General features: G+C 54.4%; 1 protein-coding gene and 1 pseudogene across 1 annotated transcript; one reads left to right on the top strand and one right to left on the bottom strand.

Annotated features, from left to right (window-relative positions):
• RPS14 (ribosomal protein S14) lies at window positions 1–4,609 on the bottom strand. The gene is made up of 5 exons (XM_045823842.1): window positions 4,452–4,609; window positions 3,024–3,174; window positions 2,284–2,445; window positions 1,198–1,274; window positions 1–112 (listed from the first exon to the last, which is right to left on the bottom strand). The coding sequence occupies exons 2-5, from the start codon at window positions 3,170–3,172 to the stop codon at window positions 45–47; spliced, it is 456 nt and encodes a 151-aa protein (XP_045679798.1). The 5' UTR covers window positions 3,173–3,174; window positions 4,452–4,609; the 3' UTR covers window positions 1–44.
• An 81-nt stretch (window positions 4,610–4,690) lies between these two features.
• Window positions 4,691–11,763, top strand: LOC123808230 (annotated as a pseudogene).
• The last annotated feature ends 11,081 nt before the right edge of the window (window positions 11,764–22,844 follow it).

Genomic DNA, 22,844 nt, shown 5'->3' with positions numbered 1-22,844 from the left:
TAGTAGACACGAAGGTAATTTATTAACAATTTGAGGACTCCTGTTCACAGACGGCGACCACGGCGACCTCCCTTCCTGCGGGTGCTGTCGGAGGGGATGGGGGTGACATCCTCTGTGGGGAGGAAGAAAAAACATCACTGCCTAGAGCTGGGTAGGAAGAAGCCCAGGGCTCCCTGCACCAAAGGTGGAACAGGTCAGCAGTGGATCCCGCTGCCCCCGTAAGCGAGTCCTCAGCACGCAACAACAGATGGCTCTGGAGCTGCCCCATCTGCTGCTTCCTCAAAATTTCTGAAGTGGTTTGAACTCGCTTTCCAGAACAGGAAGCTGAGGCTCAGGGAGGGTACACAACGTGCAGAGACAGAAGCACATGACAAATCCAGGGTCCTGACGCCTAGCCCAGACCCCCTAGTAGAAAAATCCTCGTAAACGACGTAACTGAACTCAGGTAAAGGGCTAGACTGAGGGATCGGCACACGCTGCCACCAGGTGCACAAAAGCAGCAGAGAAGGGCTACCACCTGTGGCCACACAGATGCAGAGGACTGGTACGACTGTCACCCATGGGAAGAGCTTTGCTGACCCAGCACTCGTTCCTGTCTGGACCAGCACTGCTGACAGTCGCAGATGCACCGGAAGACGCTGCAGGCTCAGTCCCAGTCCCACGCCACTCCAGCACAGTGAGTCACACATTTTTTTGGTTCCCCAGTGCCTATATGTTTACAGTATGCTATAAAAAGTGTACGGCATGTCTTAAAAAAATGTGTGTATATACCTCAATTAAAAAATATGGTATTGCTAAAAAAAGCTAACCATCAGATGAGGCTGTTAGAAAAATGACGATATACTAGGTCTACACAGGGTTGCCACAAACCTTCCATTTGTAAAAAAACATAACATCGGTGAAGCACAACAGTTTTGCCTGTAGTATAGGCAAGGACCAGGCAGGAGGCAGCCCACACCAAACACCAGTAGTAACGCACATAGGAACACTGTACAGGAAGGGACAAGTGATCTTAGTTCCACCAGCCACTGTCAGGCATTGTTACATGGTGCTCCTCAAAGTGTGCATTAACGAACCTGACTGCCAACGGTCACCAGACCAAGCCTTGTGTCCAGGGGCACACTGCACTTCTCCTGGGGTCAATGCTTCAAAGCAAATTCAAGCATTAGCTACGGGGAAGGGTGAGGGGCGGCTTACCAATCCGTCCAATCTTCATTCCCGAGCGGGCAAGTGCTCTGAGAGCTGACTGGGCCCCTGGTCCAGGGGTCTTGGTCCTAGGAATAAAGGTCTAGTCAGCCAGGATTCTAAGATCTCACAACCCTCTAGTTCAGGAATCTACAAACTTTCCTTAAAGGACCAGACAGTAAATGCTGTAGGCTTAGCATGGCATACTTTAAAAAAACAAAAAAGGAAGAAGAAACATGAACAGCACTCTCAGTCCACAGACCACACAGAAACAAGTGGCAGGTCCGACCGGGCTCCTGGGTCAGTCTGCCCCTTGCTCTGCCCAGAGTGTTTTAAGGCACCGCCCCTCTCAGCCACATGCTCAGTCTGTCTTCTCTGGTAGTCTGTCCATTTCCAACCACCCCACCCACCCAAGACCAAGAAACTACCATCCCCACACTGGCCCAGTTTAACAGCTCCCTACCTGGTCTGTTCCCCACACAGAAGTCATCTTTAACAAACCCCAGTTCCACCAGCCGTTACTATTAAAAAGCATTCATGCTCCGCCCAGCACCCCAGCTAAATCCTCACCAGGTCCTTCACGACCCAGCAAGACCTCTCTGATATCACACCTCATACCCTGCTTTCCCTCGGATGTAAGGAGTTCATTCCTATCTTATGACCTTTTTCCAGCAGTGGCCTCTGGCTAGAATACTACACCATCCTTCCTTCACTGGACTTAACTCTTGGCACAGTTAGGTCTTAGTCTAAATTACACTTTATCACCAATTCATCCTCAGCACTGTACTGTGGCTTCCAGAGCACTTGCTGGAAATAGGACCCCCTGCTACCCTGCTGTGCAGTTTAAAGTCTGACTCCAACAGCTGAGGTGCCACACAGGAAAGTAGAGGTTCCCTTTCCATTTCCCCGTCACCTCTTCTAACACCTGGAATGCAGACCCTGTGTGCAGTGAGTGTTCAGTAAATGCAACTAAGTAGCTGGGGGAGGGGCTGAGCAGTATGCAGGAACCAGTTATTACACATAAATTTAAGGTGTCTTATGCAAAGTCACCAAAGAAGAACCAAGCCCAGTGATCTTACGACTGAACCTCAGGCTTACCGATTGCCTCCTGTGGCCCGGAGCTTGATGTGGAGAGCGGTGATACCCAGCTCCTTGCACCTCTGGGCCACGTCCTGGGCAGCCAACATGGCAGCGTAGGGAGAGGACTCATCTCTGTCAGCCTTTACCTTCATCCCACCGGTCACACGGCAGATGGTTTCCCTGGGGACAAAGAAGTACAAGGTCATTTCTCTCTCATCCACCGAGGACTCCAAGTGTGTCCCACATCCCAATGAGCAAAAAGCGCTGCTGGAGTGTGGCAGAGGCTGAAGATCACCTTGAACACGCACCCTGCTCTCTGGCAACACTGCCACAGGCTCTGCCTTCAGGGTTCAAAGACCCAAGATAGTAAAACTGTATTAACACTGTATTTTTACTTACTTCTGCATTTAATTCACAGAAACCAAACTTAGAATTTGAGTGACTTCACACGAATCACAAAAACTTGCTAATGGCTGCCAAAACCTGTGCCCAGGGCTAACACTGCATCTGCCACTTCTCTACCAAGTACCAAGAGACAAAGGACTCAGTGACACCACACTGTAAGGCCATAAACAAAATCTCTCCTCTCTTGTAACCCCAGCGCCCGGGAAATTACTAAACCACCAACCACGTTTCCGCATCTGATGTTCTTTTTCATTATTTCCAGAGGACCCCTCCAGTGGCCACTCAGTCCCAGGGTCATGTCATCCCCCGGCCCCTTGCCTGGTTGGCCCTGCACCTCTTCACCAGATACTCACTTGCCAGAGAGATCAGTGACATGGACAAAAGTGTCATTGAAGGATGCAAAGATGTGGCAGACACCAAACACATTTTCTCCTTCAGCCACCTGAGGTCCGAGGCTGATGACCTGTTCCTCCTTCTTTTCTTTCCCCTTGCGAGGTGCCATTTCTGAAAGAAAAATCAAAGAATCTCAAAATTAAAAAAAAAAAGTCCATGCTTATAAAAACATCCCTAGGCCTGGCTGGTGTGGCTCAGAGGACTGAGCAGCAGCCTGGGAACCGCAAGATCGCTGGTTCAATTCCTGGTCAAGGCACAAGCCTGAGTTGCAGGCCTGGTCCCTGGTGGGGGGCGCAGAGAGGCAACCACACATGGATGTTTCTCTGTCCCTTCCCTTCGTCTAAAAATAAGTAAACAAAGTCTTTAAAAATATACGTATTTTTAAAAAACATCCCTAGGGTTGAAAACTCCTAACACTTATTTATATTTTTGGTTTACCAGATTAATACATTAAAAAACACCGTCATGTTTTATTGATTCACTAATTGTACCATGGATGTACTGCCAATAATCACCCTCCTCATCTAGACAGCCTAGGCAGTAATGAATGGCACATGATCAAGGGCCTTTTGGGGTGGACCAGTGTCTCCCTGGACGTTCTGGGAAGGACCAAACGTCCTGCAAAGGATCCCAGCCAAGCGCCCAGGGCGGACGTGCATGGGCCTCCCGCCGCTGGCAACACTCCGGCAGCCGGGATCCCCAGGTGTGTCCTCCTGGAAAATACCCATCGCAGCCTCTCCCTACCGGCCCCGACGACACTTCTCGAGCCCCACCCCCAGCTCTGCTTTCAGGGGTAACAGGCACATGGCAGGTGGTCAGCAAACACCGACATGCAGTCCGCAACCCCAATTTCTGGCTCTGGGAGGCCTGGTCCTGGGCGGGCGCCCAGAACTCGCAGCGTGCCGGACTTAGAAACCACTCGGTCTCAGGAGACACCCAATACGGGGCCGTTTTTCCTGCGTTGCCTCCTTGAACCCTCATTATGACCCCATGGGATCGGCACGACAGTTACTCCTGTGTTCCAGACAAATTAAGGAGATTTAAGCGCCTGCCTGCGACCGCCCAGGAGGAAGCAGGCGGGATAGAGGTGGGAGCCCATATCAGACTAGCATCCTCGCTCCTTCCCAACCACGCCCTGCGGCCGCTTAGACGTAGTGGTGGTCGTAGTGCGGCGTCAAGGCCTTCAAAGCTAGACTCGCACTCACCCCTATTTCACCGCCGCCTCCCAAGACTAGACGAGAACCTGTGTCCGGGGTCGGCCGGCAGCGCTCTCTGCGCCCGGAACCTGATTCGGCTTCCGCGTAAAGACCCCAGTCCCTCGCCCCCGGCCCCACTAGACCCCCTTTGCCAGAGGATGGCACCGGATTGCCCTTATTCAGGGAACCTACCTGCTAGTCGAGTCCAGACTCCGCCACCGGAAAGAGAGAGTGGGAGAAGGCGGAGCGACAGATCACGTTCTTGTCCCCGGAAGTGTATGTCTGAGGTCACGGGGCGAGGCCTCTTGGAATATGCCGCCTTTAGAGTTCCCAAGGAGATTAAGACTCGCCCTCAAAAAACAGTTTACTTAAGGGACTGCTAAAGTTGGTAAAGGACTGGGCGTAACCGGCAGCGGGTTGGGAACGCTACCATGCCCTACATCTGCTGGGGGAGGCAGGCCTGTTTCGAGATGGCGGCCGCCACGGCTAGAAAACTTCCGCCATCCTAGTTCCGGCCTGGCCAGCCTGGAGGCGGCAGCGCACCTTGCGGCGCGGAGGGGAACAACAAAAACAAAACGGGCAATGAAGAGTTTAAGCCAAAAGTGGAGAGAAAAATCTCTTACACACGGACAGCAGTACGGTGATTGACCGACGGAAATGGGGTTGGGGGAGATGGCAGAGGGCAAAGGGAGAATGAATGGTGGAGAAAAGAGACTTGACTTTGGGTGGTGACTGCACAACGCAATATGCAGATGTTGTGTTGAAACTCCTATGGTTTTGCTAACAAATGTCACCCCAATAAATTCAATGAAAGCCCCAACTGCTGTGGCTCAGTGGGTTGGGCGTCCACCCGCAGACCAAGAGTTCCCCCGCTGATTCCCAGTCAGGGCACTTGCCTGGGTCGCTGGCCAGGTCCCGCGTGGAGGCACATAGGAGAGGCAGCCGATCAGTGTTTCTCCCCACATCCACAGTTCTCTCCCTCCCTCTACCCCTCCTCCCCTCAACAAAAAACAAAAAGGTAAATAAATAAACAACCTTTAAAAATAAATTCAATTTAAAAATAAAAACAGGAAATCAGAGTTTGGCATACTACGTACCGAGCAAAATAAGAATAAATTATTCAGAGTCGTAGGGCCGGGAAGAGCATCAAACGGCTGCCCAAAGAGAACCTCACGTTCAGTTCAGATTTGTACGGGTGGGTGATGATGGGACCGGAAAACCTGCATTTGTGAAACGTCATCTAACTGATGACTTTGAAAAGTAAGTAAGTAGACACGTTGGGTGCTGAGGTCCATCCCCTCCTGTTCCACACTAACAAGAGAGTCTATTAAGTTGAATGCATGGGCTACAGCTGCCCAGGAGAAATCTGGTGGATGGAGAGGTGAGTGTTTTATACGTACTCGAGCCAGGGTGCATTATAATGTTTGATGTACCTTTGAGAGTTACACACAAGAATACGCCTAACCGGCATGGAGATCTTGTGGGAATGAATGAAAACATCCTCATTGTGTTGTGTGGCAACAAGGTGGATATGAAGGATGGGAAAGTTGAGGCAAAGTCAATTGTCTTCCACCAGAAGAAGAATCTCAGTACTAGAACATTTCAGCCAGAAGTGACTACAACGCATGTTTTGGAACACAGCTGTTTCCTGCCCGAGTTTCAAGTGTAAGACTGCTTCCGCCACGTCAGGTATTCAGTGGTGACCCCTTGTTTGTTGCTGTCATTCCCATTCTTTTTTGTCTAGAATCAGAATAAAGTTGTACTTCAAATTTCTAAAAGAAAAAATAAATTATCCAGTACTTGTTATTATACACCAACCTGGGGGAACTGATTTATATACACTGCTTCATTTAATCCTCACAGCGTGATCAATCGGATACGGTTTTAATTGCCCATTTATAGATAAGGAAGTTTAACTGAGATTACACATTTGTGACCAATTTGGGATTCTGACTTCAAAGCCTATATGTTTAATAGCTACTTCCATATATCCCTCTAAAAACAATGTTGAAAGGCCTTGAAGGATTGGAAGAATGTATAGATGGAGATATGGGGGAGGGCCAAGAAGTAGGTTATATATATTTGTGTGTATGTATATGTGTGTATGTACGTATATGTGTGTGTGTGAAATATGTATAGGATATACACCTATACATGTGTAAAACCCATGGACTGGGCTTTATTGAACAAAATGAGTGATTATGCACAATAGCATATAGCCCTTTGTGCCCTGGAACTATTGCTACTGAACAACCTCAACTCAATTTAAGGAAGAACCTATGTAAATGAAATTGTATTCTACATGCCCCTGGGTAACTTCTGTTTTTCACCCAACATTATAGACATCTTCCCATAACAACTAGTAGAGATCTGCAACATTTTTACAAATATTTTAAATTTTATTTATCATGTTGAATATTAAATGCACTCACAAAAATTAAAAATTGCAAAGTTACCAAAAAGTATACAAACAAAAAACCTTTCTCCTCTCACCCCTGTCTGCAGCAACCCACTCCTTGCCAGCAACCAGAACACCTGTATTGAATCATTTTTCATGGCTACACGATATCCCTTTGTATAGCTATACCACCGATCTTTTTAACTGGTCCTCAATTGTTGGACATTTGGTTATTTTCAGAATTTGCAAATATAAACAAAACTGTCAAGAACATACTTGTGCTGTTCTTTTATTCTTTCCTCAGGGTACATTGCCAGGAGTAGAAAGGAGTAGGTATTTTACATAACTGATATATGTAAACTGCCCTCCAGAAAGTTCACATCACTTTTGACTTCCGCTGCGCTGAGCAGCCCTGCATGTCTCCTTGCCGTGTGGCTTCCACGGTCAGTAAGCGCAGACGTCTCTTCATGGGTCGTGGTGAGAGTCTGCATGTCTTCTGTGAATTATCTGTGCATATTGTGCACAGTGAAGAAGAAGGCTTTTTGTTCACAAGCAGAGAGTCCCCCGATGGAGAAGGGGTGTTAGCAGAGGCCGGAGTCTCATGGGGTGGGTTCCTGCTTCGGATAAGAATTGTATTAAGCAGACAGACCTCTAAACCTCCGCAAGAAGAGGCTTGGTGAAATGAGCACCACTTGGTCCACACGCCCACCACAGGACAAGTTTCTCCACAGAAAAGTCTCATCTTCACCCCAGAAACCGTCAAAGTCACTGCCTTCAAGCTCCACTTTGATTATTTAATCAACATGTTTGTTATTTCTACAGATAGTTACTAGTTGTGGGTCCTGGGGGAAAAAATTGTCACCTCTCTGGGCCTTATTTTTCTCATCTGTAAAATGGGATAATACCAGGATTTTTTCATGTATATTGAAACACATATCTTTATTGGGCACTCAGTGTTAAGCTCTGAGATGCAATAAGAATAGCATTTAAACTGAGACTTGAAAACAGAACAAGAATTAGCTAAATGCAGGGGGGAAGAATGGTCTAGGCAGGGAGAACAGTATATGCAAAGGTCCTGAGGTGGGAAGGCCCTTGGGGAGCTCAAGGAATCCCAAACATGGCCAGCACAGCGTGGGGTATTGTGCAGGAGGGGAGAGGGATGCGAGATCAGGCTGGAGGCATGGCAGGAGCCCCTTTCTGCAGGGTCTTATTCCCCTTTCCTTGTCGGTTTTCCCCACTCCACCCCACCCCGTGCACTAGGCCGTGAGAACTGGAAACGTGCTACTACCGCCTCTCACACTTCGTTCATTCATTCAGTATACTCTTACCGACCACCTAGTGTGTGTCAGGCCCTGCTCTAGAGACTTGGGACCCAATGGTGACCAAAGAGACAATGATCCCTACCCTCTGGGAGTTAACATTTGGCAGGAATGGCAGACACAGTATCTCAGTAAATTTCCTATTATGTTAGAAGGCTTGAGCAATATGAAGGGTATTGGGGGTCTGAGGAAAGGGGTGCGGCAGTGGGAAGAATTAAGTAGAGAGGGCAGTCGGGGTGGCCCTGAGTGAGAGAGGCGGGAGCTGCGGTGCGAGGCAGGACAGGGGGCAGGCCTCGCCCATGTCTGCGGGGGGAGCACTGCAGGCAGAGAAGGGGACAGCACTCGGAAAGGCCCTGCACAGGGGCGCCACCCGCATGCTCCAAGGACAGCGAGGGGGCCGGTGTGGCTGGAGAGGAGGGTGAGTGAGGGGCGACACAGTGATGAGAGGTCGGGGGTCGGGGGCAGGTCACATCAGCCCTCAGCTCTTCGTGAGGACACTGACGTTTACTCTGAGTGGAGCCGTTGCAGGCTTTCGAGCAAGGGACTGGCAGAATCTGACATAGGGGTTTTTTTTCTTTTTTCTTTTAAAAATTGATTCTAGAGAGAAGGGAAGGAAGGGGGAAAGAGAGGGAGAGAAATTTTGTGTGAAAGAGAAGCATCGATCAGTTGCTTTCTGCATGCACCCCGACTAGGGAACGAACCCGAAACCCAGCGGTGTGCCCTCGCCGGAGTCAAGTCGGTGACCTTTTGGCCCAGGACCATGCCCAACCCACGGAGCCACACAGGCCGCGTCCTGGCTTCTGTTTCAGTAGGCCCACTGTCCATGCCCTGTGGAGAATGACTCTCAGCGGGGGAGTGGGGGGAGCTGACATGAAAGCAGGGGTCCTGGTTAAGGGGTAAAAGAAGATATTGGCAGCTGAGACCAAGGTGGCACCTTGGAGGCAGAAGGAAGTGATCGAAATTTGATTGTACTTTGGAAATAGACCCAGCAGCATTTCCTGGTAGCTCAGACACGGGGTGTGAGAAAATGAGATTATCGACATTTATCCCAGAGGGACCTGGAAGCCGGAGTTGCCATCAGCCGGGATGGAGGGGTGGGCCTCGGTTTGAGGTGTTCATTTCATGTCCCAGGATGAGCCTGGACTAGGAGAGGATCTGGGCTGGCTGTGTAAGTGTGGGGGTCTCCAGGCGGCATCCAGATGGCATTTAAAATGACGAGACTGTGACCACGGAGGGACTGAGTGTCGACACAGGAGAGACCCACGGACTGAGCGTCAAAGCATGGGGACGGGCCCAGGAGAAAGCCAAGGAAAGAGATGCTGGGGACAGTGCGACAGGAGGAAAACTGAGAGGGGATGTCCAGGAAGCCAAGCGAAGAAAGGGGGTCAAGGAGGAGGGAGTGGGAAGCTGGGTCCACAGGCTGAGAGGTCAAGTTCGATAAAGAATGAGAATGACTCGGATGTAACAACATGCAGGGTGGCAGGGACCAAGACAAGGGCAGTTTCAGTGTGTGTGTGTGTGTGTGTGTGTGTGTGTGTTGGGGGTGCAAATGCTTGGATGGAATTTAAGGGAGAAAGAGAGGGAAGCAACGTGTGCAAAGGGGCAGCAGAAGAATGAGAAAGTTGGTTTTTCTTTTTTATGATTGGATTGATAACACATACTCGTACCCTGTGGGACTGGTCTCTGAGAGAGTGGAAGATTGACGGTGGAGCCGTGTCCTCAACTGGGGGACAGGGGAGGCGTCGGCTGCAGACGGGGGCACCAACAGTGCCTCTGCTTGGGCGGGGGAGGGAGGGAGGGAAGGCGCCGAGGGCAGGCGCAGTGGGAGTGGGGACTCCCGGGCGTTCCCACCGGGGAAGCAGGAAGCCAGCAGCTGTGAGGCTGGGGGCTGAGAGGAAGCTCGACATGGGCCCAAGGTCTGGGGGATTAGTGGGTGACTCCAGGGCAGGATAAGTCTGCTGGAGGTTGGTGGTCGGCCTCTGCAGTCACGGTCGGCAGCATGGATGCAGGCATGGCATAGGCAGGGTGCTGAATTTAATCCGAGTTGTGGTTTCACCAAGAGACGAGAACTCGAGAGAGGGGCGGAGGAGTCAGAGATGCGTGCAGAGGAATGGTGGCCACGACCGAGCGTGGCGTTGAAGCTGGACAGTGGGGGTAGCGAGAGTGTCAGGGGGCTGAGGGGCAGCGCACAGGCAGTGGGAGCTGATGGTTAGTGGTCCCAATGGGGCAAGGCGTGACCCGAGTCAGGTACCAGCCGCCACCTCAGGCTGGTGGTCTGGGACTGGGGACATGAGTTGGAGATGAGGGCTGGGGAGGAGTTGCAGGCACTGGTAACGGCCGTAGGGGTGAGTGGCTGGGCTGGCTTCGGGGCCAGCTCATCAGAGGAGAGCAGTCAAGGGACCGGAGGCCAGGCGATGGCAGCATTGCCTGTGTGAATATTGAGATGACCAACAAGTAAAACAGGGACACACTGACCATGAGTGGCTCTGAGTCCAGGGTACAGCCCTCCTGGACAACAGGGTGTGCTCCGGGGACGGGGAGATGTCTGTCCTGAGGTGAAGTAGCAGGTGCTATGGTGTAGGAACGAGATTCAGAATGAGCGTCCTCTATGGAGGGGGGATGGCCTGAAAGTGACAACGGGGAGTAGAGAGGACAACACCTGGAATACTGTGGCTTCTCCCTTCCCCTCTCCCCACCTTTTTTCACTTCCACAGGCTGTGGAAGAGAAAGGAGAAGCCACTGGGAGGCCTGAGAGAGAATGCTGCATCCTCACCGGACAGCCAGGTTTCTCGGGACAACACGGAGGAAATGATCAGAGAAAACGCTGGGATGGAGGGGACCCGGCTCCAGATGTTCTGGAATTCCTGAGGGGGCAGAGGCTTTGAGGCCTGGAGGAGGAGTCCCAGGGAGTGACGGAGGAGGGGCTGTCCTGGGCCCCCGGGGGCCAGAGCGCTGGAGACGAGGAGGCCCTGGGTCGGGCCAGGCGGGTGAAGGCAGCAGGAGCAGAGCGGCTGGCACTGCGGTCACTCAGTGAGCGATAGCAGCCGCAATAGCCCTCACAGTAACTGGGCATTTACGGCATGCCAGCCTTGTCCTGAGCTGCACGCCCCATCCCTTTGAATGCCCTCACTAACCCGTGAGCTAGCAAATTTTTATTGCCCTCGTTTTATAACTGAGGAAGCAAGTTAGCGGTCACCAGCCCTAAGTGGTGGCGCCGGGAGCTCAGCCAGGCAGTCTGACTCCAGGACCCCAGCTTTTCTCATCGCGGTCCAGGCATTCTTCAAATACCTGCTGAGCTCGTGAACTCGGGGAAGGGGGTTGCCCTTGCGAGAGCCAAACCCCAGGCTTTTCCTGGACTCTGAAGCCTGGCTCGGCGGCCCTGTACTTCCCGTTCTGAGCAACAGTCCACACTGTAATTTACCCCTGGGATCCATCCCCTCCTCCCTTTGGAGGGAAGTTCTGCAAAAGGGAGCAAGGAAAGAGTGGGAAGAAGAAGCTGTGGTCCAGAGAGGGGACGTCAGTTCACTCCAAATGCACGGTGCGGGGTCAGATGCCAGCGGCAGCCCTGTGGGCCGGGGCTGGGAGGTGGGGCCCTGCCTGAAGCAGCACCCTGTGTCTTCCTGAGAAACCCCGGTTTCGTCCTCTCCAGGCTGTGTGTGACCAGCCAGCCCGCAGCCTGAGTGCACAGGCCTCAGTCTCCCTCAGCACTCAGTATCTCAGGGCCTCAGCCGAGGTCTGTCTAATGGGAATTCAAGCAAGGAACATGGAGCCTGAGGAGCAGGCTTAGCACTGGCGGGGTGGGGTGGGAGGCGGAGGGGCGGTGGAGCCACAAAGGGCAGCTCCAGCTGGTCAGGGGCCTCTGGACAGCGGCCATTGCAGTAGAGGCCGAGCGTGGGAGGAAGGGTTAGCCAGGGCAGGGAGAAGAGGGTTGGGGAGAGTTCCCAGGCTGAGAAACTGCCTGTGGGAAGGTCTTGAGTCAAAAGAAAGCTTGGATCATCCAGAATCACGCGTGAGGTTCTACGTGGCAGGAGAGAGGGAATGGTGGGAGGTGAGCTGAAAGACTGAGCAGTGGGCCCATGGGGGCTCCGGGTCAGGACTTTGTGCTGGGGGGCTGGAGACTAAGCACACACACCCCGTGGGCAGCTCCTGTGTTTGCTCCCAGGCTCAGCTCTGCCCAGTGAGGACCTTCAGGGCTGGTCCCACCCGCTGTGGAGCCTAGGGGCCGAGAATGCCTGCTGTCCCCCATATTACCACTAGATGGCGCCTGATCTCCACACTGCCTGGAATGGACGGGCAGACTGGCCTTGACGGAGGCTAGTGTGGGGATGGGAGGGCGGGGGCAGGTAGGGAGGGGCGCTGGTTTGGAAGTGTGAGTATATAAATCTGCATCTCAGTCAGGACCCCCACCTGGGGCATGGCTGTGAGGTGGCCTTGGTGTGCGCACTCCTTTTGTGCCGCATCACACTCCCAGGAGCTCTGATTTTTGTCCACATTTTCCAGGGTAGGAAGCTGAGGCGGGAATCGCCAGCAGTCGCTCAGCTGGTTCCCGGTAGAGCAGATGGACAGAGATTGCTACCAGGCCTCCTAGGTCCAGATGCAGGCCCCTGTGCGCTTTGCCACACCTACGCAGGGCCTGGTGGCAAAGGACCTGCTCTGGGTCACCCCAAAGGGAAGAACAGGACCCAATGGGTTGCTGGTACCAGGATATGGATCCTGGGTCACTTGCTCATTTAGCATATCTGCTGAGCACCTACCATGTGCCAGGCACTGAGCTAGGCTTTGGAGAGCAATGAGCAATGAACGGGTTGCATACACGTGATGGAGACAGACAGCCCTCATACAAGCGAACCAGTCGACCATTTTATCGTTATAGGCTGCGGTAAGTGCTGTGAAAGAAACAGGCAGAACTGAGATGGTTAGAGAGGTGGGCTCACTCTCTTAGAGCCAGGGAGGACAGCACCCAAGGAAGAGACCCAGAGGGTGAGAAAGTGCAGCCATGAGGAGGGCTGGAGAAAGAGCCAGCCCCGGGGCAGAGGCAGCAGCTGCTGCCAAGTTGCCGAGGTGGAGAAGAGCCTGAGGGGCTGCCTGGAGGTGGGGGCAGCGTGAAGAGGGGAGAAAGGTGAGACGGTCCAGGAGGCCAGGGTTCTGGTGTGCCCTGCCGCGGCGGGAAGCCAGCGTTGTATTGTATTCCACATGCCATGGGGAGGCAGTGATAAGCTTTAGCAGGGCCTGGCATGTCCTGACTTGTGTACCTCAGAGTCCACTCTGGCTTTGTTTGGAGAGGCAGGTGACGGTGGTCATGCAGGTGAGAGACGGCGGTGGCGCAGGGCCTGAGGGCAGCTCTAAGGATGGAGGACGACATTCAGGTCTGAGAGCTACTTTAAAAGTAGACTCTGTAAGGTTTAAGGACAGATTGGACAGATGCAGGGTGAGGACGATCCCAGGTCCTGGGATGGAGAGAGGTGGACTGTGTGGCTATTTACCGAGGGGGGAGCCTGCAGCCCAAGTGGGAAGACCCTGACTTGGGCGGAGGGTGGAAATCAAGCTTAGGCCCTGTTACTTCTGGAGCCACCCATGTGACATCCTAGCAGGAAGAGGGGGCAGGCAGGTGGGGCTCATGGGAGAGGAGGGGGCTACTGATGTAACTTCAGGAGCCTCTCCATTGTCAAGGGATTGGATGAGATCACACAGCCCACAGTCCAGGCAGCTCAACAATGAGCAGCGGGAGGCAGCGAGGGGCCCGCCGCTGCAGGTGTTCGGGGGGAGCCGGGCTCCTGTCAGTCTCGGCTGCTAGAGAGAGGAGGCCCCTTAGAGGGAGGTGGGACAAAACGGCCCCTGAGGAAGCCAGCGACTGGGGCCCCGGTGGTCTTGGGGCTGTGTGCAGGAGCTGGACATGCTGACTTCGTCTCTTTGTCTGTTCAGACCCTCCTTCCCAGCGGCACGTCCCCCGCCGCCATCTGGCAGGGCCCAGAGACACAGGCCCTGTGGTGCGGTTGTGGGGCGGGGTTGTGGGGCGGGGGCAGCCTCGGGGATGGGGCTGTAATTTCAGCTGAGGGCAGGGCTCCTTAGTTCCAGTGCCACCTGGTACGAGGTTCCTCTTTCCGGCGCCTCCCCCAGGTCCATCTGGGCCGGCGGCCACACCCCTCCAAGGGCAACACTCTGCATCTCTCAGAGGAGGGTCAGGCCCAGAGAGCAGCTAGCTGCTGCCTGCCCATCTGGAAAGGCGTTGAGTCAGGTGGCTCAGCATCCTGGGGTGGGGGGCAGGTAATCGGAGGGGGCTGCCAAGTTTAATTAGTGGTTGTGAAGCCCTGTTACCTGCACCTGAGAGGCCCCCCGGACTTTCATCTTCCCCACCAGCCTGGATGAAAGGGCCAGGGAGGGGCCGGGCATTAATAGTAATTATTAGTTTCGCCGATAAAGAGAAGGCACGGGATTATCGCCAAGCCCAGCCCGTCCTGCCCTCTCTGTCTGCCTCTTCTCTCCCTCCTCCAGCTCTGTTTCCTTTTTCGTTCCTCTTGGCCTCTGTCCCCCTCTCTCCTCCCTCCTCCTCTTTCTTTTTTTCTCCAGGCTTTGCACTTCTACCTGCCCTTGCTCCAAGGCCTCAGGGTGCACCTGCCCCCCTGGGTTTCATCAGCTCTCTGTGTGGGGCTGTCTGGGACACGGGGATATCTGGGGAGCACCCCTGTGCTTGTCTGGGTTGCAGAGGGAGGGCGGGAGGTGATGAGGGGGTAGGGAGGGGTGTACTAGGATGTCTGTGTCCATTCACTGTTTTACAAATCGTTACTGAACACCTGCTATGTGCCGGGCCCTGGGCTGGGCCCTGGGGGTTCAGTCCTGAACAGGGAGCCCTGCCCTTGGTGACAGTAAACGGTACGTCGACAAGTGCAGGTGAGGCCTCGAGTGTGACGCACACTAGGAGGGGACACCAGCAGGCTTGAAGGGGAGCTACGTGGGCGCTCACTGTAGACGGGGGCGGTGGTTTGGGGCCCACAACTGACTGATGAGAAGGAGCCGGTGACGAGAGAAGGCTGGGGAAAAAGGTCTGCGGCCGGCAGACCAGCCTTTGCAGAAGCTGTGAGGCGGGAAAACACTTGGAACGTGTGAGGATGTAAATGGAGAGTGAGGCGGCAGGAGGGGCAGTGGGAGGGGCAGCGAGAGGGGTGGGAACGGGCTGAGCGAGCAGGGCAGCCCGTGGGCGTGCGGGCCCACCACCTCTGCACTCGCGGTGGGCCCCACGCTCGGCCGGGTGCTCTGCTGTTACTGTCTTGAAGTCCTCGTGTTTGAACAAGAGGTTCTGCGTTTTTGTTTTGTGCTGAGCCCCATAAATTATGCAGTTGTCCCTGATTGGGGGGGGTCAGCAAAAGAAGCAAATGTCAGGGCCTCTTAGCTGGTGTTTGGTGAAGGAGGAAGGAAGGGAGGGAGGGGAAGAGGGAGGGAGGAAAAGGAATCTCTGTATGTGGGGTCATCTGTGAAGCTGTCACAGGGCCACACTGACCTAGACCAGGGGCTGCTGTTACGTGTAGAGGGCACGCAGACAGACAAGGCCCCCATGTGCCCAATGCCCTGCATGGCTTGCTGCCCGGGGGGGGCTCCCAGCAGCTGCGCTCCCCAGGCCTGAAGCAGCTCCATGAGCGGGGGCAAGACCAGGCTCATTCTGGTTCCACTTTGGGAAAACGCCGAGACTCCTCCCCCCAGGGAGAGGTGACCCTGTCTTGCCTGGAAGACCTGAGACTTTGGAGTCAGACAGACTGAGTTCCAATGTGGCTTTGACCCCCTGTGGAGGCTGAGAATGGGCTCCGGAAGGCGAAGTGCTTCTCCGTGCCTCAGTTCCCTCTCTGGAACGTGGGCCCCACTGCTGGGAGTCGCTGCAGTAAGGAGAGGAAAGCTCTTGGCAGAGTCAGAGCTTGGTAAACATTTTTAGCAATATTTATACTTACTATGACAAGGACAAATCTCTGGAAGCTGATGTAAACATTTGCCTCTGCCTCCCCATGTCTGCAGAATCTCGAACAAGTCCCTTAACCCTCCTGGGCCTCAGTTTCCTTTTCTGTTAAGCTGGGCGACAGCAGAACTGTCGCTAAGCAGGGCAGTTGGGATGATTTTGTGCCATCACTGCAGAGCTTCTTGTAAACTGATGTCAGTGGTTGGCACCCTGCTGACCCCCATCTCCCACAGCTGGGGGCAGGGTGTCTCCAAACCTGCCGAGCGGGAGAGGGAAGCACCTTCGGTCGTTGGCAGGGCACTGCACCGTGTCCCTGGATTCCCAGCCCTGAGTTGTTGTTGCTGGAAGGTCTGCCTGGGAATGAACTTCAAGTTTAAGGTCAGGGGTTGGACAAGGAAGAGGAAGGTCCAGAAGTGGAGGCAGGGGAGGGGGAGGATGAGCTGAGAGAGGACAAAGGGTCAGGAGCCCTTGTTTCCTTCCCCGCTCCGGGCAGGAAACACCCAGAAAATGGTGATAATTAGTCTCTGACAAATGACCCAAGCCACAGTCTTGAGTGGGCGAAGCCCCCATCTCATCTGATTTAGAGGAGCCTCCAAAACCCACAGGAAACCCTGAGCAGCACCAGCAGCAGCCTGTTGGGCGGGGGGGAGCTCTCCTGGCCCTTCCTGAGTGACACCCGTGTGCTCCGGGGACGGATGGCAGGTCCACCTCTAGGCACGGCTGCCTACCAGCAGCTTAGGCTCTCTGTGCCTCAGTTTCCTCATCTGGAACACGGGGTAATAGTCACACCTTCTCAGAGTGCCACTGGGAGAACTCCGCGCTCTAAGGTTCTGCGCAAAGCCTGGGGCCACGCAGTGAGTCGGGTGGTCTGCCGGGTCTCCTGACAGAGCAGTCCAAAGCCGCCTCCTGCACTCTGCTGCGCTCTGGGCTGACAACAATCATGCATTCATTTGTTTAATCGATAAGTATTTATGGACTATATTTATGGCAGCAAAGGGTAGCAACTAGGACAGCCTGGGCCTGATTTGTTCCTGGAGGGGCATTTGAGAGAGAACTACACTTATTCAGTGCTAGCTATGGGCTTAGCTTGTGTACACGCCGACTCCCTCCACCCCGGAGGTGGGTGTCAGCCAGTCAGCCGAGAGGGACCCCGGGTGAGGTCATGGACACAAGATCACACAGCTGGCAAGGACCAGCCCTGGGACTCGAACCCAGGCCCGCCTCACTCCTAAGTCTGTGTTTTTCCAACCCTGGATTCAGGGTCTGCCTTCGTGCTGCCCTGCACCCTGGCCCCCCCCGCCCCCCGACTTGGGCAGAGCCAGATGCTAGAAACCAAAGGCCCGGCTGTTTTCTGCCGCCCTCTCCAGCAGGATCTTTGTCATTTCCTCCCTTCTCTGGGCCGCTCAGGACAGCCTGGGGCTTTCCCCAGGGGGGAAACCCAGCCTGGAAAGAGCTCAGCTTGGAAAAAGTGTGGCTGCAGGTGACTCCTGATGTCTGTCGGCTGCAGAGTGTCTGCATGCTGGGGGTGGAGCTGGGTGAGGGGCTCCCCGGGTGGGTGCCGAGCCAGTGGTTCCACAGGGCCCTCCCTCGGGCTCTGTAGTCTGAGACAGGTCATAGCCCCGCTTTGGGGCTTGCAGTTTCTCCACCTGCAGAAAGTGGGGCAGTGACAAAGCGCCAGTGACGGCCCTCTGCACGGCATTCGGCCGCGGGTGTGTGTGCTGTCGGAAAGTCCTCCCGCCCACCTTTCCTGTCGGGCGCTCGTGAGGATACGATGGGACTGTGGCTACACAGGACTTTGCAGTGGAAGACAGAGCTGGATGGTGGAGCAGACACAGGCACTGGTCTCTGCGGACCGGAACCCTCCCCATCCCACTCCAGCCCCTGCCTCACCCAGACTCCATCCTGTGATCAAGTCCCCACTCTCCGGACCCTCCGCAGGACCTGTGCGCGTGGGCCGGGGGAGCCAGGGCAAGGTTGGGACCAGGAGGTCCCCGGGCCTGGAGTGAGCACCCCAAAGTCAAGAAGTCAGCCACCTAAATATAACGCCATGGGGTGGGGCCTCCCCGCAGCCTCCCTGAGGTCCTGCCCTGCTGGGTCGGCATCTTGACTGTTCCTGAGAATGGAAGCAGAGACAGGAGATGGGGTTTAGGAGTGCGAGGAGGAGAACCCATGGCTAACAGGCACCTCGTGCCTGGCTTAGGAAACCCTTCTGCTCTCTCGGGCTTCAGTTTTCCCGCTGGAACCATATGGGGCATATATCAGAGGACCAGAGAGAGCCTCTGGCCCTCCTGACCCGGACAGTGGGCCTCTGGCTTCTGCCCTCCCCGGGCCTGACTTCTGCCCTCCAGGCCACAGCTTCAAGCAAATGGAGACCATTTCCGCCCTCCAGGGATTCCACGTGGGGTTTTAATCACACTCCCCAGCTCCATCTGCTGCGGCCGTCCCCAGGGACTCTCCAGAGTGGACAGAAACCGGGAGAGGGAGGCAGGGGCACGCCCCCCCCCCCCACCCGGAGGACTCAGAGGCGGGAGCCACACTCTTAGGCTTGTGTGCTTGGGTGGAGAGACGAGGAGCCAGAGGGATGGCTGGAGGGGCAGCTCCCCTGGAGAGACCAGCACGCTGGGCGCACGGCATGCCCCCCCCCACCCCCCCACCCCCCGCCGGCTTCCGCTGACGGGGCCAGATGGCAGGGGCAGCCGAGGGGAGAGCTTCTTGCTCCCTCACCCCCCAGGGGCTCTGCAGGGGCCTCGTTTCTTTCCACACAACAGGCCTGCCAGGGGAAGCCTTATCCCCAGCAGACTCTAGGAAACATTTTAATCTGGTGGAATCACGGTTGTAGCATTACAGAACTTTCATCCGCCGCAGAATTCCAGAACCTCAGAGTCTCCGCTTCCTAGAACTTGAGAAAAGTGAGTCATAGATCTGAGTTTTCCCGACTGCACAGGGCAGCACGCACCCACTCGCCACGGTGCCGGCCGCAGAGCACCTGCGGTGTGGCCAGTCCAAACTGAGATGCGCCGCGTGAGTAAAACACAGAGCGGGTTTGGAGCACTTGTACAAAAGAAAGAATTTAAACCATCTCATTAATAATTTCTTTATGTTAATTGCATGTCCAGATTATAGTGTTTGGGGTACACTGGGTTAACTATGTTATTAAAATTAATTTCACCTGTTTCCTTTAACTTTTTAAAATGTCTACTAAAAATTTAAAGTTTCATGTGTGTCCTTTCAGAACTTTGAAGTGAGAGACTTGTAGGGCCAGATTTCCAGATCTTGACACCATCGGCTGTGGAGCTGAGTTCCCCTCAGAGCCCGGAAGAATCCGAGAAGAGCTCTGACCCTGTTCCCACCCAAAGCAAGGGTCCCCCAGCCCATCCTGAGCAGCGCTGGCCAGCCTCAGCCGGCCCTTCCATTCCCGGGTTGCCACCTGGTGGGGAGCTCACTGCGCCTGAAGCTTCTCCTAACCTCATGGGTGGCTCACCCTGCCTTGCCTCTCCGAGCAAATCTACCTCTGCCCCGTGAAAGGTGGGGGTCTGGTCCTGTGTTGCAGGCCCCTGCACCTGCAGGGCTGACCTCGATACCTACTCTTGTAGGTGGGCTTTGGGGAACCCTCCCCCAGCAGGGCCCCCCAGCTGCAGATGACCTTCTCTGGGTCCCCATCCGTGAGCAGAACTGTTCCAACAATGGGTCGAAGGTCCTCCAGCTTCTCCCAGTTTGTAAGTTAGCCTGTCCGTCCACCTGGGTCAGTGGCCTTGCCCTGTTTCCAGCTCCAGGAAGATGCATGATGGGCGACCATGGCGGCTAGGACTTGAGGCGACACAGGAATCAGGAGGGTGATTACAGGGGCCCCAAATCTGCCTGGGAAATGCTTTTTTCCAGTTTTCAGAGACTCTAGGGAGGAAGAAGGAAGAGGCCTTCTCTCTGACAGAGTGCCAAGTGGCAATGACTCACTCAGGGGGCCTCAGCAGTTCAGAGAAGGAAGACCAGAGGCCAGCCAGGGAAGGCTTCCTAGAGGAGATAGTCCTGGAGCTGGAACTTCAAGGAAAGGGGGCTGTGAGACTTGTGAAGATGTGGAGATGAGTGCATTCTGGGCAGAGGGGATGCAGGCACCCATGGCACATCCCCAGGCCTCGAGGGCCCCAGGCTGTCTGGAGTAGAGGGGTCGGAGGGGATGGGTCTGTGAGGGTGCGTCATCTGGCTGAGGACTGCCTAGGAGTTGGCCTCTGGTGGGGGGCGGGGTGTTGGGATGAACCCCAGTGAGCTATAGAGAGGGGTGCTGGGTAAAATGATGGTAACAACTAGAGCTATGCCAGGCACGGCGCTGAGTGGCTTCCTAATATTTAATCTTCTCAACAGCCCTTGGGGGAAGTACTGTTATCCCCGTTCTACAAACAAACCATTGAGGCCAAGGTAAGTGACAGCAAGTGAGGGCCGACCGTGGATTCCAACACAGGACAGCCTGGCTCCAACGCTCTATTTTAAAAACAAGTTTATTTATTAATATAAGAGAGAGAGACACACAGAGATTTGTGGTTCCACTTACTTATGCATTCATTGGATGATTCTTGTACGTGCTCTGAGTGGGGATGGAGCCCACGACCTTGGCCTGTTGGGACGACCCTCCAACCTACCACAAAGCTCTAATCGCTAAACGGAGGGCGGTGGGTGGGGGTGAGCAGAGGCCCCGCTCATGAGTGGATGCGTGCAGCTGTGCTCTGTGTGCGTGCAGGGGTATCCCTGCCATTTCCCCCCCACCTCCCTCTCCCAGCCCCGCTACAGGTGGGTGTGAATGAAGGACCTTGGAATGTCAAGAATCCCCATGCCTGTTGGAGCAAATAACCCCAGACAAGAGTCTGGTCACCAGGCCGATCCCAGAGCCAACTTCCCACTGGAATCAACACTCTGCCCCTCCCTGCCCCCCAGGATGGCGCATCTCCAAGGGCCCAGGAATGGTGTTTGGACTTGACCCTGGTAGGCCTTGCAGTGCTGGTGCCACCTCTTTCTCAGCTTCTGATGCACGTGCACAGCTGGGCCATGGGGAAGGTGACGGGCAGGAGCCTCCCCGGGTGGTCCCGGCTCAGCCCCGTCGCTGGTGATGGGGGCAGGCCCCTGCGCCTGCCCCCTGCTCCCTGGGCCTCAGTTTCTTCATTTCTGTGAGGAGGTGGATTGAATTATTTAAGGAACCCTCAACTAAGACAAAAGGAGGCCCACCCAGGAGAATAATACAAACCAACAAAGCGGGCTGGGCGGGTGTGTGTGGAGGGGCGGCCACAGAGAACTGGGCAGCAACCCCCAGGCCAGGCGACCTTGGCCATCCGTCCCCACCTCGCTTGGTGGGGGCCTTTCTGGACCTGTGCTGTGGAGGCACCAGGACCCTGAGTCTCAGTTTCTCTAACTAGAAAGTGGGAATTGTTATGTCTACCTCCTACCCCACGGGAGTGGTGAGAATGAATTAAAATGATTGATGGAAATCTTGTAGAGAAATCCCACCCCCTTTTAAAATTAATATAATTTTTTGCTTTGAGTGCTGTTAAAAGTATTTCACTCCAGGTGACCCAGGGAAAGAGAACTGAAAAATGAGGAGGGCAGAGGGCAGAGGCGGGGCTGAGGCGAGGCCTGGGGTGAGGGCGAGGTCAGAACAGCGGCCCCCTGAGCAGCAGCTCAGACGCTTGGGAAAGTCCGTCCAGCCCTGGGCCTGGGCACCTGCTTCCCCGTCGGGGCTGAACTTGGCCCAGCCCTGTGTTGCCCTCAGAGGACTTTAAGCTGATTTCTGTCACAGCATTTAGAGACCACACATGCTTCTGAGTGTTTTTCTTCACTGGGTTGTAATTGGTGCATCACAATGAACACCGTAAAAAAGGGAAATTAAGCAATTTACATTTGTTTACAAAAGCCATTATCTCCTTGGTGTGAGGATTCTAAAGATCTTTCACTCCCCCTGCCCTGTTCTCTAGGTCAAGTTGAACCCTCCAGAGACTTGGAAAAATGTGGCCAGATGGTCCAAAAAAATGTTTAGCACAGCTTGGCTCGTTTGCAAGCTGAGAGGGTATCTCCCACAGTTCAGCCTAACCTCCATATCTTCATCTTTAAAACCAGGTGAGTCCTGGTTGGTGTGGCTCAGTGGATTGAACGCTGTCCTGTGAACTGAAAAGTCACCGGTTCGATTCCCAGTTAGGGCACATGCCTGGGTTTTGGGCCAGGTCCCTGGTTGGGGGCGTGTGAAAGGCAACTAATCCGTGTTTCTTTCACACATGGATGTTTCTCTCCCTCTCTTTCTCCCTCCCTTCCCCCTCTCTAAAAATAAATAAATAAATTCTTTTTAAAAAATGTGGTGAAATTCTCCACTGTGTCTACCTCTCAGGACTGCTGCAGGACCCCCAGGAACTGGTTTACAGAATGGGAAAATGCTTTATAAAAAAAAAAAACAACATAAGACAGGAAAAGTGCTGCAGGTGAAAGGGACTGTGCTAGAGGACTCTCTGGCCCAGTGGCAGCTCCTGGGAGTAAGGGATGGTCTGGGGAAGGCATGGCCTGCATCCTTAGATTCTGCCTGAGACAGGAAACCTGGCCCCAGAGAGGGACCACTTTGGAAAGCAGCTGCAAGTGCTCCTGGAACAGCAGCAGCATTAGTGACAATGGACATCAAAAAAGGGAAGGGTGGGAACAGAGCCCCATGGAAATACGGGGCGGGGCATAGACCCAGGCGGTCTTGCATCGTGTGAGGACACCTGGGCACTGGGAAGCAGAGGAACACAAACAGTGACAAGAACTTAGTCTTTTAGTTGGATGGATCTGGATTTGAGACTATCCCTACCACTCCTTCCTGGGTGACCTGGGGGAAGTTGCTTCACCTTTCTGAGCTTCATGCTCTCTGAATTGCTGAGTGACAAGTGGAAAGTGTGTGGCATGCAGCAGAGTAAGTGACC

The sequence above is a fragment of the Phyllostomus hastatus genome, unplaced genomic scaffold (assembly GCF_019186645.2).
Source record: "Phyllostomus hastatus isolate PE091 unplaced genomic scaffold, TTU_PhHast_1.1 phas_contig_150, whole genome shotgun sequence".
In the NCBI taxonomy this organism is placed as follows: Eukaryota; Metazoa; Chordata; class Mammalia; order Chiroptera; family Phyllostomidae; genus Phyllostomus; species Phyllostomus hastatus.
The sequence above is the reverse complement of the archived record's forward strand: the minus strand, read 5'-3'. Positions and strand labels throughout refer to the sequence as shown.